General features: G+C 44.2%; 1 protein-coding gene across 1 annotated transcript in view; it reads right to left on the reverse strand.

Moving 5' to 3' along the window:
• Positions 1–18,309, reverse strand: part of TAS1R1 (taste 1 receptor member 1) — a 40,686-nt gene extending 22,377 nt beyond the window's left edge. The window contains exons 1-4 of the mRNA XM_073657863.1: positions 18,016–18,309; positions 14,425–15,165; positions 12,687–12,896; positions 10,208–10,328 (exon numbers count right to left, since the gene is read on the reverse strand). Coding sequence (XP_073513964.1) covers positions 10,208–10,328; positions 12,687–12,896; positions 14,425–15,165; positions 18,016–18,279 — 1,336 coding nt within the window. The 5' untranslated portion in view covers positions 18,280–18,309. The remainder of the gene's footprint in view (positions 1–10,207; positions 10,329–12,686; positions 12,897–14,424; positions 15,166–18,015) is intronic.
• Between the last annotated feature and the right edge of the window lie 450 nt (positions 18,310–18,759).

Below are 18,759 nucleotides of genomic sequence, written 5' to 3' on the forward strand. Positions count from 1 at the left end.
GGGTGGGGGAGATGGTTTTACCAGGGTGCATGGTAGCAGCCAAACTAGTGAGGAAGGTGCAGGAGCCCAGGAAGAAGTGGAGGACGAACTGATGGAAGACTCATCAGATGAGGGAGACCTTGATCACATTTCTGTTGTGCGAGGTTGGGGGGAGAGGACAGAGGAAGGAAGCATGATTGTTACCTCGCCACCAACACAACAGGGACTTGGTGCTCCTGGATGCGCAACACACATGAGTGCCTTCTTGCTGCACTACCTGCAACATGACCCTCGAATTGTGAGAATTAGAAATAATCCTGACTACTGGGTTGCCACACTGTTAGATCCCCGGTACAAAAGTAAATTTGCAGAAATTATTCCTGCCATAGAAAGGGATGCACGCATGCAGGAGTATCAGCAGAGACTGTTGCAGAATCTTACATGTGCTTTTCCACAAAATACCAGTGGTGCACGTAGTGAATCTCACAGTTCCAACTTGCCAACCGTGGGACCGTCAAGTGTTCAGCACTCAAACCGTAACAGAACCACAGTATCTGCTGGTAACATCAATTTTGCGGAATCATTTCACCACTTTTTTAGCCCATCCTTTGCAAGGCCACAGGAGACAAGAAGTCTGACACATAGTCAACGCCTAGAGACGATGGTACAGGAGTATCTCCAAGTAAACATTGAAGCCACGACTGTGTCACTGGACCCTTGCTCTTTTTGGACTTCCAATCTGGATAAATGGCCGGAGCTAGCCACTTACGCCTTGGAGATCTTGTCATGCCCCGCAGCCAGCGTTCTGTCTGAACGTGTGTTCAGCGCTGCTGGTGGTGTGCTGACAGATAAGCGCACGCGGCTCTCCACTGATAATGTAGACAGACTCACATTCATAAAGATGAACAAATCATGGATCCGAAACGACTTTTCTACCCCTGTATCATCCTGGGGAGAGTAAAAGCTTGATGATTGGTTAAAATCACCCTACCAACCGTTTTAAGCTTTCAAATTACTAATCATGTTTATCTGTATCTTGACTGGAAAATAATTTGGGCTTTGTAGCAGTGTGCAGCACTGATCCTATTAGGCCATCTATACTAAAGCTTCACCAGATTTAAAATTAAAAATAATTTTTAGCTGCATCTAGCCCGGAAAATAATTTTGGGGCTCCGAGATGCACAAGACACATAAGTGCCTTCTTGCTGCACTACCTGCAGCATGACCCTCATATTGTCAGAATTCGAAGTAATCATGACTACTGGGTTGCCACACTCTTAGATCCCCCAAACTTTTCGATCAACCTTTTCATTTTAATAAAGACCAAAAAAATGGTCATTTTTGAAATTATAAGCATTAGCAGGTTGTTAGAAACTGAAATCAAACAGTTTTCAACTCAAAACTTTATTCTAGGTGATGTTACATTTTCACATAGGACCCCTTGTTCGAAAGGAGCTTCTGAACTCTCTCGTCCATTGAATTTGTCAGGTTTTGGATGGTTTCTGCTTCAATTGTTTTGCATGAGGACAGAATACCCTCCCAGAGCTGTTGCTTAGATGTGAACTGCCTCCCGCCATCATAGACACTCCTTTTAATGATGCTCCAAAGGTTTTGAATGGGGTAGAGGTCAGGGGAGCATGGGGGTCACACCATAAGTTTGTCCCCTTTTATGCCCATATCAGCCAGAGATGCAGATGTTTTATGTGCAGCATGAGATGGTGCATTATCATGCAGAAAAATGATCTTGCTGTGAAATACACGGTTCTTCTTCTTGAACCATGGCAGGAAGTGCTGTTTGAGAAAATCCACATACATTATGGAGTTCATCTTTAGCGCCTTCAGGGATCCTAAAGGGGCCGACAATCTCTCTCCCCATGATTCCAGCCCAAAACATTACTCCACCTCCTCCTTGTTGGCGCTGTAGCCGTGTTTGCGTGGGGTGTCCATCAACCAGCCATCCTCCACTCCATCCATCTGGACCATCGAGCGCTGCACGGCACTCATCCGTGAACAAAACTGTTTTGAAATCAGTCTTCATGTAATGTTTGGCCCACTGGAGCCGTTTCTGCTTGTGTGAAGTGGATAGAGGAGGTCGACAGGATGGCGTATGCACAGCTGCAAACCTCTGAAGGACCCTGCATCTTGTTGTTCGGGGGACGTTGGAGGCACAAGCAGCTTCAAAAACTTGTCTGCTGCTATGACAAGGCTTTTTGGCCGCTGCTCTTTCAACCTGACGTAATTGCCTGTAGGAAAGAGTCCTCAATTTGCCCTTATCAGCACGCACACGTGTGTACTGTGAATCAGCTACATACTTCTTGATTGCCAAGACACTTCATCCTGATCATCGCACAATGTTGATTGTAGTCATGCCTTGACCTAAACACTCCACAATTTGTTGCTTCTCAGCAGCCGACACATCCTTTTTCTTTCCCATTTTGGCAGAAAATGTAAGCTGCTTAATAATGTGAGAGAGCCTTCTTAAGTAGTCTTGCCTTTCATTGGACACACCTGCCAAACTAATTAGCACAGGTGTCTGCAATTGCTTACAGTGATATAAAGAGCCCTGACACACATCACCATCAATGAGTTTAACTGACAAACAAACAAATTCTTCCCTTATCACTCCTAAACACTTTTTGCATAATAATTTGGAACGCAGTGTACATGTGCTTTTCCACAAAACACCAGCGGTTCACGTAGTGAATCTTACAGTTCTAACTTGCCAACCGTGGTCTGTATGGAGTTGTTCAATAAAGGGCCCAAAATTAAGATAACATAGATGGGAGAGGTCTCTATGAATAGGAATTCCTAAGTATTTGATACCCTGTGAGGGCCAGGCAAAGGGAAAGTTGGACTGGATGGAATCCTATATGGATTTGGGGAGGGAGACATCGAGGGCCTCAGACTTCGCTGCATTGATTTTAAAATTTGACCATGTAACAAAGTGATCTATTTCAGCCATAACAGCAGGGATGGATATATGTGATTGAGTGATATATACTAGGACATCATCAGCAAATAGAGAGCACTTGTACTCGGTGCCTCCCACCTCAATCCACCTAATATTGGGGTTATGGCGAATTGATGAGAGCAGGTGCTCCGTCACTAGGATGTATAAGAGAGGGGACAGAGGACATCCCTGCCTTGTCCCATTGGTGATTGTGAAAGGTGATGAAAATGTTCTGACGCACCCCCTGGGCCTTGGGACACCCGGAGCCGGACCCTTTTTGGTGGATGCTGGTGGTTGTAGTCTTCGTGGCGGCGACCCGGTTCCGTGGCTCAGAGCGGTCAAACCAGTGGCGGAACTATTTATGTGGTTTTGATGTTTAAATGTCCGACTACGCCACCCGTGGATTGCGGTCAGAGTGAACCGCTGCTACAGGGCAGACCGCTGAGGCTGGTGTTGTGGGTGCAGCAGAGCGTAGCATAACTCCCCACGGGAGGAGTATAGCCTCAGGGCAGTGTATGCGGAGGATGGGGGTGATGGTGCAGGGCAGCAGCAGTAACGACACGGAGTCAGTGATGCAGTCCAGGGCCTTTACTCACAGTTCTTATTATCCAGACCACGTCTGCAGGTAACGGCTGCCCACGTCGTACTGTGCTCACCAGGTGAGGGGCTCAGACAACTCCCAGATAACTTTGGAGCACTTCACAGGACCCCCTTTGTGTGTCCTTTGTCTGGCCTTTCTTACCAACACTTCTGTCCGGCTGCCTCGAGCCTCCTCTTGGTAAACTTGGAGCCAGTTTCCCTGACCCTATGTGGTGCCTTCCTAGCGGGTGTAGCGAGGGGCTGCGCCACATAAAATGTCAGAGCCTCCGGTTTCTAGCTGAGGGTCGTTTCCTGCCTCCACTAGTTCGGGGACCGGTCTCCCCCTTTGGCCTGACCCCTCCACGCAGGTGGATTCGGGCGTGCGGTGGCGACTCGCCTGTCCGCACCCCTGGGATCCCTTCATTCCTCGTTCCTGGAGCCTTCTCCGCTCCTCTTCCTTCCTTCTCCCTCTTCCAGGCCTGGGCCTCTGTTACTAGGCCCGCCTCCGGAGCAGAGCTCATGCAGAGCCCCTGCTCCCTGCCACTTCTGCTCAGACTTCTCTGCACTGAACTAAGTTGGTGCCCACCTTTTATACTCCCTTCTCAATGCACCCAGGAACTGCTTCCTCCCTGCTCCTGCACTACAGGGTTCCCCTTCCTCAGTGTTCCCTCCCCCCACTCCAGCCAGGGACAGGGACTGTCGTGCCCATCTCAGGGGCATATTGGTCGCCCTGCCCCACGGCAATGTGGTGTAATGCATGCAGGTGTCGGGTCCTGATCCACACTCCATCCTTACCTGAGAGTGAGATATCACACCTCTAGGTGAGGTGCAATACGTCTGTAGCAACCGAGCCCTCAGGGTGCTACAGTTCCATTTATCTTCAGCCTAGGTGACGTATTGCGATACAGGGCCGTGATTTTGGCTATAAAAGGGTCCCCTAGACCCCTACCCCAAGCTTTTTAAGAGAATCATATATGGCGTGCCAGGAGACTCTATGGAATGCTTTCTCAGCATCCAACAAGAGTATCTAATTACAAATTTTTAACTGCATCTAGCCCAGGAAATACTTTGTGCCTAGTAGCAGTGTCTGCTAGTCAGCGGATTATCCCGGCTGTTAAGCAAGCTGCACCACCTGTAGTTTAGACACTTAATTTTTTCAAAGGAAATGCTTCGGGACCATGGGATACTTAGTGAAGAGCATCAGGAGGCACCCCAAGGCATAGGGGCTGGGACTGGCAGTAGGATGCCTTGCGGTGGACAGCCGAGCTCGATCCTTATAAAAGCTTTTTAACTGCAGCAGCTTTAGTGGACGCTACTGGAGCTGGAATTACCGCGGCTGCTGGCATGAGACTTGCCCTCCAATAGATCCTTGTAAATGGATTTAAAGTGTATTCATTCAAATTAGAGAGACAATTTAAATTAAAAAGCTTAGAGCTGCCTCCACCACAGGGGGGCTCGCTCGACCCACCAGCGGACAGGCACCAGTATTGGGAGAGGGGGGCTGGCCGTCAGGGTTCACCGCGGCTCTGGCACAAACCCGGCGACACGGAGGTGGCACGGGCAGGAGCGGACTGGCCGTGTCGGCTTCTCACTTTTTGGATTTTAGAAGGGCATGACATGCCTATATCTGTGTCTCCCCCTCCTTTTACTCCTCCACCTCTTTTATTTTCGCATGACTATATGTACTTGTCACTTTTCCATGTGTTAGTTATGTCTTCTGAGCAGTTTGTCAGCTTTTGGACACCTTTGAAGGTGTTTTCTATGTGTTTCTATGTGTTTTTGTTTGCCTGCCATTGGTTTTAACGGTGTTCGAAGGTGTTCGACGAACAGTTCGACGAACAGTTCGGCGAACACACGGGTGTTCGACGAACCGAACCGAACTCGAACACTACGGGGGTGGCTCAACACTAGTCTGGATAGACAATCAATTTCACACTAAATAGGAGAGTTTCTGCTTATATAAATACACTGTGTTCCAAATTATTATGTAAATAATATTTTCTCAGATTTTCCCAAATTACCTATATGAATTGCAGTCATTGTAATTTTCCAAATAACTATTAGAGTACAATTGAAAGGTTTTTGTACAAACTGCCTATGATAACAGTATATTTTTTAAAAATTAAAACAGTCAAACTGCTCTCAAAATGCATGTTCCAAATTATTATGCACAGCAGAGTTTTCAACCTTTTCATTTTAATAAAGAACCAAAAAATGGTCATTTTTGAAATTATAAGCATTAGCAGGTTATTACAAACTGAAATCAAACAGTTTTCAACTCAAAACTTTATTCTAGGTGATGTTACATTTGCACATAGGACCCCTTGTTCGAAAGGAGCTTCTGAACTCTCTCATTCATTGAATTTGTCAGGTTTTGGAAGGTTTCTGCTTCAATTGTTTTGCATGAGGACAGAATACCCTCCCAGAGCTGTTGCTTAGATGTGAACTGCCTCCCGCCATCATAGACACTCCTTTTGATGATGCTCCAGAGGTTCTCAATGGGGTTGAGGTCAGGGGAGTATGGGGGCCACACCATAAGTTTGTCCCCTTTTATGCCCACAGCAGCCAGAGATGCACATGTGTTATGTGCAGCATGAGACGGTGCATTATCATGCATGAAAATGATCTTGCTGAGGAATGCACGGTTCTTCTTCTTGAACCATGGCAGGAAGTGCTGTTTGAGAAACTCAACATACATTATGGAATTCATCTTTACCCCTTCAGGGATCCTAAAAGGGCCGACAATCTCTCTCCCCATGATTCCAGCCCAAAACATTACTCCAACTCCTCCTTGTTGGCGCCGTAGCCGTGTTTACATGGGGTGTCCATCCACCAGCCATCCTCCACTCCATTCATCTGGACCATCGAGATCATTTTCATGCATGATAATGCCCCGTCTCATGCTGCACATAACACATCTGCATCTCTGGCTGCTGTGGGCATAAAAGGGGACAAACTTATGGTGTGGCACCCATGCTCCCCTGACCTCAACCCCATTGAGAACCTCTGGAGCATCATCAAAAGGAGTGTCTATGATGGCGGGAGGCAGTTCACATCTAAGCAACAGTTCTGGGAGGGTATTCTGTCCTCACGCAAAACAATCGAATCAGAAACCATCCAAAACCTGACAAATTCAATGAATGAGAGAGTTCAGAAGCTCCTTTCGAACAAGGGGTCCTATGTGCAAATGTAACATCACCTAGAATAAAGTTTTGAGTTGAAAACTGTTTGATTTCAGTTTGTAATAACCTGCTAATGCTTATAATTTCAAAAATGACCATTTTTTTGTTCTTTATTAAAATGAAAAGGTTGAAAACTCTGCAGTGCGTAATAATTTGGAACATGCATTTTGAGTGCAGTTTGAGTGTTTTATTTTTTAAAAAATATACTGTTATCATAGGCAGTTTGTACAAAAACCCTTCTATTGTACTCTAATAGTTATTTGACTGGAAAATTACAATGACTGCAATTCATATAGGTAATTTAGGAAAATCTGAGAAAATATTATTTGCATAATAATTTGGAACACAGTGTATATGTTGGATATGACACTCCCTTGAAAAACTATAAAAAGACGGAGTCATGTATATATCCAATAAAAAGAGACTCTATATGAAAATTCTATTTAAGAAATCTTGGACCTTAATACAAATAAAAGAGACACCAAAAACTATATTTAATAGTCCTAATACATGGACAAAGATTTTAGAATTTGTTATGTGCTTGGTGTATAAAATTTTAAGACATATTGAATAAAAGTTACTTTTTAGACTTACTACTCCTATTGGAATTGACTGTGAAAATTTTGCTAATAAATTTGGAGCACATTTATAATATATAATACTGTGACGTGGCCAGTATGAAGTAGTGGAAAAGGTTGGCCACGTCAACTATAAAATTCATCAACCAGGGAGAAGGAAGCCCTACCATGTGTACCACATCAACCTGATTATGCCTTGGTGAGATAGGGAGCCCGTGGAAGCTCCGTGTTTGGTGGCAAAGTCCGAAGCCGACATAGAAGAGGTCAAGGTGGCAGAGTCGATGCCATGTGCCCAAAAGCAACAGTGCCAAGAGTCGCTACGTCGTAACAGAGACCTGTACTCAGAACTAGCAGGGTGTACCCAGATCACAGAGCACGAGGTTCGTACAGAGCCTCATGTCTGAGTAAACTTGAAGCTGTATCGGATTCCCGAAGCCCGCCGAGAGGTGATCTCGAAAGAGGTGAAGCAGATGCTGAGGCTGGGAGTCATTGAAGAGTCCAAAAGTGACTGGTCCTGTTCCATAGTCTTAGTGCCGAAACCAGATAGAGAATGGCGGTTTTGCAATGACTATAGGAAACTGAATGACGTCTCTAAGTTCGATACGTACCCAATGACCCATGTCGATGAATTGATTGAAAGGCTAGGGCCGGCCCGGTACATTACCATCCTTGACCTCACAAAAGGGTATTAACAAATTCCCATGTCCCAAGATGCCAAGGAGAAGACAGCCTTCTCAATGAGAGACGGATGTTTCCAGTACACAAGGCTGCCGTTTGGGTTACAAGGAGCACCAGCCACCTTCCAGAGAGTCATGGACCGGATTCTAACTCCCCACAACAGGTATGCAGCAGCCTACCTGGATGACATCGTGATTTTCAGCCAGGATTGGGGAAGCCATCTGAGCAAAGTACAGGTGACACTTGATGCTCTATGGAAGGCAGGGTTTTCCATAAACCTGAAGAAATGTGCCATGGATATGGAGGAAGCCAAATACTTGGGTTATGTTGTAGGTAGGGGTGAAATAAAGCCCAAATTAAATAAAGTTGACGCAATCCAGAGTTGGCCACAACCCCTCTCAAAGAGACAGGGCAGAGCGTTCCTGGGCATCGTGGGCGATAACTAACGGTTTATCCCTAACTTCGCCATGATAGGCTATGGCTAAGTGGTCTCCAGAAGCTGAGACAGCCTTCCAGGAACTGAAGCTAGCATTGTGTAAACAGCCAGTGTTGGCGGCATCGGAATTTCTCTAAGGAGTTTGTGGTCCAGACGGACGCATCAGATGTCAGGATGGGTGCTGTCCTATCAGAAGAGGTGCACAGTGAAGAGCACCCCATAATGTATTTAAGTCAAAAGCTTAAATCCTGCAAGAAAAATTGCTCCATAGTGGAGAAGGAATGTTTGGCCATCAAGTCGGCATTGGACACTCTAAGATACTACCTCTTGGGCAGGAAATTTCGGCTGGTGTCAGACCATGCCCCACTGAGGTGGATGAGGGAGAAGAAGGGGAGCAATGCCTGAGTGACCAGGTGGTTCCTAGCGTTTCAAGACTTTAGCTTCTGTGTAGAGCATAGACCTGCGAAACTGCATGGCTTTGGGCAGAGGGGGGGTATGTAAGATGGCTGCCAGACCGGTACTTGAGGGGAGATATGTATCATCGAGGTTGGTAGCTTCGGTGATGTGAGCCCAGGAAAGCATGCTGCAGCACGTATAGTGCTGAGAGAGTTAATAGGGTGTATCAGGGCCGGGTTTTACGAGCAGATGGGTGGGAGTGGCGGCTCACATATCCCCACCCCAGGGGCATGGTTTGGGAGATACAATGGAGACCAAGTGTCTCATACACTGGTTGTGTCTGGAGATGTGTAGATCTCCAGTGTTTTGGTCTGTTCTAAGGACTTAAGAATGGGACACTAACCTGAGTGAATAAACCCACGATATTGTATGGACTTTTTACTTGGTGTTTCCACTTTGTGTTGGAAAAAGCTGTTTTTTGTTTTGCTGACTGAGCGGTTTATGCAGTCTTAATAAACCAGCCTGGATATTCCAATGAAATCGCTTACTGTGCCTACCTCAACCGCAGCTAAGTGAGTACAAACCATACAGTCTGTAAAGTGTATGACGCTATGTAAGTAAAGCATGATAAATAAAAGCCTTTGTGGGCTGCCAAGGAATATGGTAAAAAGTGCTTTAAGTTTGACTACATTTCTAGTATCTATCCTTGTGGGGGAATAGAAAATTATGGACAGATAGGAGGAGCCCTTAAAACTTTATAACTAAATGAGGGGATCCTTGTCCAAATAAGACTATGCTTAAATGGAATCTGCCAGCAGGTTTTTGCTATGTAATATGAGAGCATCATGATGTAGGGGCAGAGACCTTGATTCCAATGATATGTCACTTACTGGGCTGTGTGTTATTGTTTAAAAAAAAAATCAGTGTTTTATCAGCAGGATATTATCATTACTGAACTTGGTGTCTAGTCAACAGCTCTGTATGACCCCACCCTCAACAATGATTAGCAGCTTTCAGCCTATGCACAGTGTACACAGAAATCTGCCAATCAGTGGTGTGGGTGGGGTTAAATATAGTTCAGCATTCAGAGCACTGCTAGATCTGCAGCAAAGAAAACGGTGATGGTATCAAAATGACAGTATGCAGACCATCAAGTGACACATCGCTGGAATCAGGGTCACAGGCCCTACACCAACTGCTCCCAGATTACATAGCAAAAACCTGCTGACAGATTCCCCTTAAAGTAGAAGACAAATGTCATTTGTGGATGGTTCTGCATTGGAAGAAATCTTGAATACTCTGACAAAACCCACGTGAGCAGGAAGAAAAAGTAAGAGACATGAGGGCATAGGATTTGTTGTAAGCTTACCCCTAGAGCCCAAAGTTATTTAAAGCTTAACCATGCACTACACATAACTTGGCATATTACCAGTTTTGTTGACAAAAGCCATTTTGGGGCAAGGTAAACATTCGAAGCAGCAAGAATAAGATCCCGTCTGCACCCGTCGTTCTCCTTTTGCACATTCCTTTGAACAAATTGATTCCGGAACCTGCAGTCAAACACAAAAGGCGCCCATATAATACAGATGATGATAAAATACTGCCGTTATTCACAAGTATCTTCTTCTACCTATGTGTTCACAGAGACAACACTGGACACAATGACCACCACCACAAGGATGCGGAGTGAAATGTGGGCATCATGCTGCCTTTATCCCCTCTGTTATGGAGATAATTGTAAAATCTATAAGCCATTTTATAGTTGATAGTGAATACTGAAGCAAGGTTATGACCTCCTGGTGCAAGAGGAGCCCCCTGATGTGAACAGGTAATTAAAGAAGTTTATCGGATGGCTTGCAGAACAGGCACGGCTGAAAGAGGAATTCTGGGATACGACAAATTTATAGCGGGTAGAGATAACCTATCACCTTTATCCTCATCTGCAGAAAAATGGGGGAGGTGACAGATTTTTGGCCTTAGCCTCAGCATGACCAAAACTGTCAAGCAAACTACATTAAGCTCCTTTGTTTCCATTCCAGTTATGAATATTGAGGTTTTTATATACAGCAAGGGTCCTACAGTTATGAAAGACATATTTTTGGAGTCATGATGAAGTGGCAAATGTAAAGCATTGTCTTACATCACTAGTCGGTTGAGACAGCACCTTTCAAATTGATATCGGGTAGATAGATGTGTATGCCATGTTTCTTCTCTATGGATAGATAAAATTGTGATAGGAGACATGACATTAATATCTCCCGCCTGGGACCTCCAGGGGTGAGGATATTGTAGAAGTTGGGGATACCATATTTGTTTAAAAAGAATAGCCACATCCCTGAACAGCTTTGCTATGAATCACCAGAGGGGAGGTATGTGGGCGTGACTTATGTTAATAAAAGCAAAAATAAAACTATGATCAGTGTCAGTCCTAGTAGACACGGTGCGCTGTGGTTCTGTCCATTACCCCCCAAAAAATGAAGAGCTCCCTTTTATAAAAGCCAGAGTCAACCCTGTGACATCAGGTTTAGTACACTTCTTCTGTTTATCCATTTTATTTTATGTGATTGTTTATACTGTATTGTTTTGTCCATTTTCTATCATCTTTGTATATTTTTATAAACACTTCCTAATTTTTGAATTAAATATATAAAAATGTAATAGCCCCATTCCTCTTGCTCTATAAACCGAGCCCTGAAAGCAATGCGCTATTTGTAACAGATGTCCAATTGGCCCGTATAAACAATTGGTGGTGGCAGCTAGTTCCTTTTGTTATTGTAGAGTTTTTCAGTGACCATACCGGGGTATATATATCTATTCCATGAGTTGAAATCAGAGGTGTGTATACCATACACTCACTGTGAGTTCCCCAATAACCGGCCTAATAGTGGAAACAGCCTCGTCCTTCACTTGTCAGTCAATTGTATAATAGTCCTGACGATTGGAGGCAGCAGTGTGTTGTTTCCTGACAAATTGGTACCAGCCGGGGATCTGTGTGATTCCCTCTGTTGTGTCCTTGACATGATCTACTCAAGATCTCAAGTAAGATTGGAGCTGCTGTAGAGTAAAGAGAGGGCCAATAGCAAAAATCTACCTTCATTTCTGGCTACAGGAGAGAATGGAGGTAGGACCCTCTGGATGGTTCTTCTACCATGTCTGGAAAGAGATGGTCTCTCTTAAGGCCATCATATATAGTAGACATACGATATTGGTGGGCCAAGGCGATAATATAATGTTTATGGATGTCCCCAACTCTCTCCGGGCAGATAATGATTGGGGAGATAAGGATCCAGGGCCTCCTATTTCGGACTACGATTCTTTTGTTTTCAGTGGCATAATACAGCACTGGAGAAGTCTGTTTGCGGTTCTCTCGTAAAGCACACAGGAGCTCTGTTGGAGAATTGTATGACAGCTGTCTGTTGCATATGGGGGCTTTCGTTTATATCACTAGAACTAATGACCCCACACACATTAGATTGAAGTCAGCCGAACCTGCTGATTTTAGAGGAATCAGTCGTCTATATGTTTGGGGCGTCTACTCACTCTTTCTGACAGATAATGTCAGGCAGTTTGCACTCAATAATGCAACCCATTTGTTCTTCAGGAAATAAGCTGCTGTCAGAAGGGTTGGGTAAACCCTTTACTCCCATTGAAAGCAATAAAGCCAAGTGCAACCCCTGAGTGATGGAGTCTGGGGAGATGGAGTCCGGCCAAACACTATCAAATGTTTATGGATGAAAATGCAGTCAATCTGAGCTGGAGTCCTCCGACTACATGAGCCCTCCAGCAGCTATCTCTTTTTAGTTAATTTTAGTTAATTTTGCCAATACTGGAAGAAGAGCCAGTTTCGGGTTAGCACCATGATTTTGGCAATACAAGCCCTTGGCCCTCCAGCACACAGGTTGACTTACAGAGTTATCCTTGGTATACCATTTAGGCTCCTCTTTCAGCTGAAGTCTTCCTGCAACTTTACTGTATGAACCAATAACTCTGAAGGTCGGGGTAACGGTATTCCAAGACCACATTACGATATCATAGCCGGTGGCTGGGTCCCCATTAGTGTCAAAATAGATGGACTGATTGTACAGAGTGAAATTCACCTTCTTCACATATTCTAGGAGCTGGTGGAATAAAAACAAAAGCATTTACTGCAGGTGCAGCGTCTACCGGCTGCAGCACCAGACGTCACTACTGTAATCTGTGCAAGAGGAAAATGTAGCTTTTTATGTATTAAAGTGATTGTCCGGCCACTTAATTTAAAAATAAATAAATAAAATGAAATGGTGTAAAAAAAAATAAAAGTTGTCCTGGTAAATTTTCTATAGTTCCTGTTCTGTCCAGACAGACATGTGACCCCTGGATAAAATGAATGGATGAATGGCTGTAGTGGTCACGTGTTCCTGGGACCTGTAAGTGACTGCATCACATGTCCATCTGACAGAGCAAAAGGTACAAAAGACCGATAAAGGACTCAGGAAGCATCAGAATGGAGGGTCAGTACAGTATTACTTTTTTTATCATGTTTTATTATTCTGAAAGTCTTTTTAAAAAAAAAAAATTAGGTGGCCGGACAACCCTTTTAAGACATTGTCTCAGTACCATTATCCCTTTCCAGATGTAATTTTAGGATATAAAGGGTAATGTCTCTCCTTGTGGAGAGTAACTTGCCTGGTATGCCAGTGTAAGGAGACTTATAGGCCATGCAATGCTCCTCTGGAAAATTAAATATTCAAATTCCCTCCACAGAGTGGAAGAGGACTAGAACTCTAGTGTAACCTACTGGAAGTAGCAATCCTAAAAGTCAATGTTGAGCCTGTTATGAGCCTTATCGCATGACTTAGAGAATCTGGTTTGGCTTTTAACCTATTTGCAGGTATGTGTTTAAGGGTGTTTACCCCTCCTCAGTCTTCTACTCTGAAAAAACAATCAGCATAATTTCTCAGTGGAGCATTGCATGACCTATAAATCTCCTTACTCTGGCATGTCACTGTCCACAAGAAAAGATGTTACCCCATAGACCACAGTCAGGGGCCTCTCATCTAGCCAAATCAGATCTCTTGTTTTGCACTGGGGGGGGGGGGGCAACACCCTGAAACATGTGTCTACAAATAGAGATTCTGGTTTAGCTTTTATCCTAAGACATGTGGCAAGGCTCGTTAAAGGGTCAATATTCACTTTTAGGATTGCTACCTCTAGTAGGTGGTACCAGAGTTCTAGTCCTCTTCCTCTCTGAAGAGTCAATTTGCATGAATTCTCAGGGGCATTCCTATATTAGTCGTCCTGGAAATGTATAACAAAATTGATGACTGGGTTGGTTGCTACATCTATTGTCAGTAGGGAATGTCCCTAAACACTGAGGTACCAATTCACAAAATTTTTTAAGTTGCACAAACATTTTTCAACTTTTGGAAATTTTATGCCAGTCCAGGATTTTTAAAAAATGGGCAAAGCTTGGATGGGATTGTCCAATCAGTACTCACATTGTCAGTCTGTGTCCTCTGAACAGAACAGAACTGGACTCGGCTACAATACCAGAAATGGCATGTGAGTGAAGGTGGCGCTGTGTCTGTCTAAACAGAACTTCAGTGCCATTTCATCTCATCTTTACTGGAAGTCCCAGTAGTGAGACAAGTGTGAACAGACACTTACCTGCCAAGGATAAACAGTGTCATTTCTGCATCGTCCAGATTTACAATCCAGTAGTTCATCCAAGGCGTGGGCTATGGCGTAGACAGCAGAATACACATTAAAAGAGGCGGACATGGCGAACTGGCTGGGGATGGACATGTTCTGCAGGGTGAATGAATGACAGTACCGGCAGATTTGGTTGCAGCCGTAGAGCCTCGAGTTTGTTGCTTTGATTGATTTAACATACGCAATCTCAAAGTCTATAAGTTTTGGGAAATAGATCTGACCCACTGAGACCCCTAGAACTGAGCCAATGCTCTTGATATTTGTCAGCCCAGCAATCTGTGAGTCCACGGACCAGCTCTCACTGCCAATCCAGACAAAATCAGTCACATTGGCATTAACCACTTCTTCAAAAAATATCCTGGCATTGAAATAGGCAGAGAAAACTACAGTTACCCGTACCCGAGCCTGGACTATGTTAGCAATCATCTTCTTCACACTGGACCTGTCTGTGCTGTACGGGATTAACCCTTGGTAAGCTACACAGATGCCGTTGTCTGTTGTTAGGTAGTAGAGGTCTTGTAAGCCCTGCCTACCATAGTCGTCGTCGCTGCCCACTATCGCTATCCAAGTCCATTTGAATCTCTGCAGCAAGTTCAAAATGACTTCAACTTGCAGTTTATCGCTGGGGATAGTGCGAAGGAAGGATGGATATATCTGCTTACGGCTGAGCAACTCATTGGAGGCCGAGTAACTTATCTGCAAAATATACATTACATAAAGTGGGTGAAATGTGCATTGTGTTATCCTATTAAAGCATAAATACAGTTCACATATCTAATGGATCTACACAGAAAGGCATGTCACTCTGTGCCCATCCTGAGTTACATCCTGCATTATACTCCAGAGTGGTACTCACTATTCTGCTGGAGGAGTCACTGTATACATACATTACATTACTTATCCTGTACTGATCCTGAGTTACATCCTGTATTATACTCCAGAGCTGCACTCACTATTCTGCTGGTGCAGTCACTGTGTACATACATTACATTACTTATCCTGTACTGATCCTGAGTTACATCCTGTATTATACATCAGAGCTGCACTCACTATTCTGCTGGTGCAGTCACTGTGTACATACATTACATTACTTATCCTGTACTGATTCTGAGTTACATCCTGTATTATACTCCAGAGCTGCACTCACTATTCTGCTGGTGGAGTCACTGTGTACATACGTTATATTACTTATCCTGTACTGATCCTGAGTTACATCCTGTATTATACATCAGAGCTGCACTCACTATTCTGCTGGTGCAGTCACTGTGCACATACATTACATTACTTATCCTGTACTGATCCTGAGTTACATCCTGTATTATACTCCAGAGCTGCACTCACTATTCTGCTGGTGCAGTCACTGTGTACATACATTACATTACTTATCCTGTCCTGATCCTGAGTTACATCCTGTATTATACTCCACAGCTGCACTCACTATTCTGCTGGTGGAGTCACTGTGTACATACATTACATTGCTTATTGTGATATGCAGAAATAGTGATGTTGCTTTAAAAGCATTCAAAAACTATTATACGTAACACAAGCACATGAGACAGGAAGTATTGTGCTCCAGAAGCATCCAGCAACTAGAGGGGTAAACAGTCACAAGAGAAGGGGAGTGTTTTAGCAGAGCCCCAGGGGGATTGTGGGGAAGTTGTTTACTGTCTGTCTGGAGCCGAAGAGAAAGGTGGTGCATGTGTTCTGTATCTCACAGAAGCGCCCCTGCAAGTGAAAAGGATTCAAGTCAGGAGTGAAGCTTAGTACAGGTCAGGTAGAGTTCCTGGACTAGCAGTGCAGAGTATTGTCAGACAAAAAGATAACAACTGGAAGAAATGGTGTCACAGGGACTATCTCCCTCAGCAAACCCTCCCCCCCTCCTCCATCTCACTGTGCTGTAAAGAATGCTGTGTTCATTAATGTGCCTTTGCATTGGAACTGAGCTGTCCTGTACTACTGGGAAGACTGTGAACTTCTGTGCTGCTAAGGAAACTGTACTGTTTGTCACTGGAGCCTGTTGCTCATAAGGCTATGTGCCCATGTTGCGGAAATGAAGCGGAAAATTTGCGCTTAGTTTCCGCATGTCCTTTCCCGGAAAAACGCATGCGGAATTTCACAAGCGTTCATCGCGTGTTTTCGACATGCGGCAATTCCGCATGCGGAAACGCAAAATTAATTGACATGCTGCTGATTTTTGTGCGCATCAAATCCGCAGCATGGGCATAGAACTTGCGGATTCTCATTGGGGACCATGGGGTGCGGATTACCAAGCATTTTACAAGCGTTTCCGCTGCAGAAAATCCGCATCAAATACGCTTGTAAAACGCTACGTGGGCACATACCCTAAGACTTAACTTGCACTGGCTGTGTGGCTTCTTATTAAATGCTACTGTTCTAGCGTTTATGAGGAGTCTTGTCAAGTATGTCTGGTCAGCAAATGAAACAACCTACGTGTCTGTGACTAAGGGTCAATACCCCTGTGTGTCTGAGAGAGGCTGCAGCACATGGTCTATGGTCGCCCTGAGTAACGGTTCCCCCAGGATTCCAAAGAATTCATGTAACCTGTCTCGCCCCTATCTGAACCTAGCGGCGTGCGTGTAACATAACATTATCCTGTACTGATCCTGAGTCACATCCTGCATTATACTCCAGAGCTGCACTCAATATTCTGCTGGTGCAGTCACTGTGTACATACATTACATTACTGATCCTGTACTGATCCTGAGTTACATCCTGTATTATACTCCAGAGCTGCACTCACTATTCTGCTGGTGCAGTCACTGTGTACATACATTACATTACTTATCCTATACTAATCCTGAGTTACATCCTGTATTATACTCCAGAACTGCACTCAGTATTCTGCTGGAGGAGTCACTGTGTACAAACTTTACATTACTGATCCTGTACTGATCCTGAGATACACCCTGTATTAAACTATTTTCACAGTCTTTCTTCATACAGCAGCATCCGCACACCTGCTGTGCAGTGAACTACATCACTGTGGCCCTTATTATCAAATTATGTTTGCCTGCTGCAGCCACTAGGGGGGTTGGTACGGGGGGGGGGGTGTAACTGCATATGGAGTTATACAGCTAGTTTAGGAGTAAAATCTGTATGAATTGTGCTTCTCCTATTGGCAGCTTTTAGCAAACACTTTGGGTATGATTTATCAAGACTTTCGTAGCGCAGGCTCGGGCTACACTAGTCTTGAAAGGGTACACAGCGCCAAATTCATTACAAGGCACTTGCTACTTAATGAATTTGGCACCTCTAGTAAGTGACATGCGCCAGAGATGTTACTCTAGTCTGGGACTGTAGTAGCATTTCTGGTGTAGAAAACACCAGCATATTTGATGAATTTGACGTGGCCATGCCCCATGCCAGATCCTGCCTAGCTCCATCCATTTTGACGGAGATGATCCAATGTGGCATGAAAATACTCAGTCTCATCATTATGCGACTTTTCAAAGCTTTTATGCCACTTTTATGGTGTAAAAGTTTTTATGAAATGTCCCCTTTGAGTCTGAACCCATAAGGACTTACCTGCGGAACGAGAAATTTTCCTAATATGCTTGCTGTAACAAAAGCAAAACTACTGCTGGCGGGCCCAACTAAGGCAATGGCTTTGGTTTCGTAGTCAGTAAAGTTGTTTTGCATCTTTATATAGGGTGCTGTACACTGGGAGAGGATCTTTAGTGTCCCGTATATGTTGGCAGAATCTGAGCAGGTGTCATACAGCTCGTACCCAAGTGTGACATTGGGGAGAAGCAGGCTGGAGTTATTGATTTCTTCAATGGCGAATCTCATTGCTTGGAGCAAATGATAACCTTGGGAATTGAATGAGGTCCTGTAAGAACAAAACGAAGATAAAATGTTCCCATTTTACATTGCACAACAGCGTTAAATTCTGTCCTATAGCACTGTTCATCCTGGGCCTCCTGATTCATGAATATATTGCAGAACTACAGTGAAAACTGATACTCAGGAAAAGTAGAAGCCATGGAGCATGGCCTTATGTAAGTGACTTAAGGCTAATTCGGATGAGTGTATTATACAGCGGGGGAAACAAGTATTTGATCCCTTGCTGTTTTTGTAAGTTTGTCCACTGACAAAGACATGAACAGTCTATAATTTTAAGGGTAGGTTAATTTTAACATTGAGAGATAGAATATCCCCCCAAAAAATCAAGAAAATCACATTGTATAAATTAGATAAATTTATTTGTATTTTGCAGTGAGAAGTAAGTATTTGATCCCCTACAAACCAATATGAGTTCTGACTCCTACA

Source organism: Phyllobates terribilis, unplaced genomic scaffold, assembly GCF_046119375.1.
Source record: "Phyllobates terribilis strain yellow unplaced genomic scaffold, ASM4611937v1 Scaffold_12__6_contigs__length_324123572, whole genome shotgun sequence".
Taxonomy (NCBI): Eukaryota; Metazoa; Chordata; class Amphibia; order Anura; family Dendrobatidae; genus Phyllobates; species Phyllobates terribilis.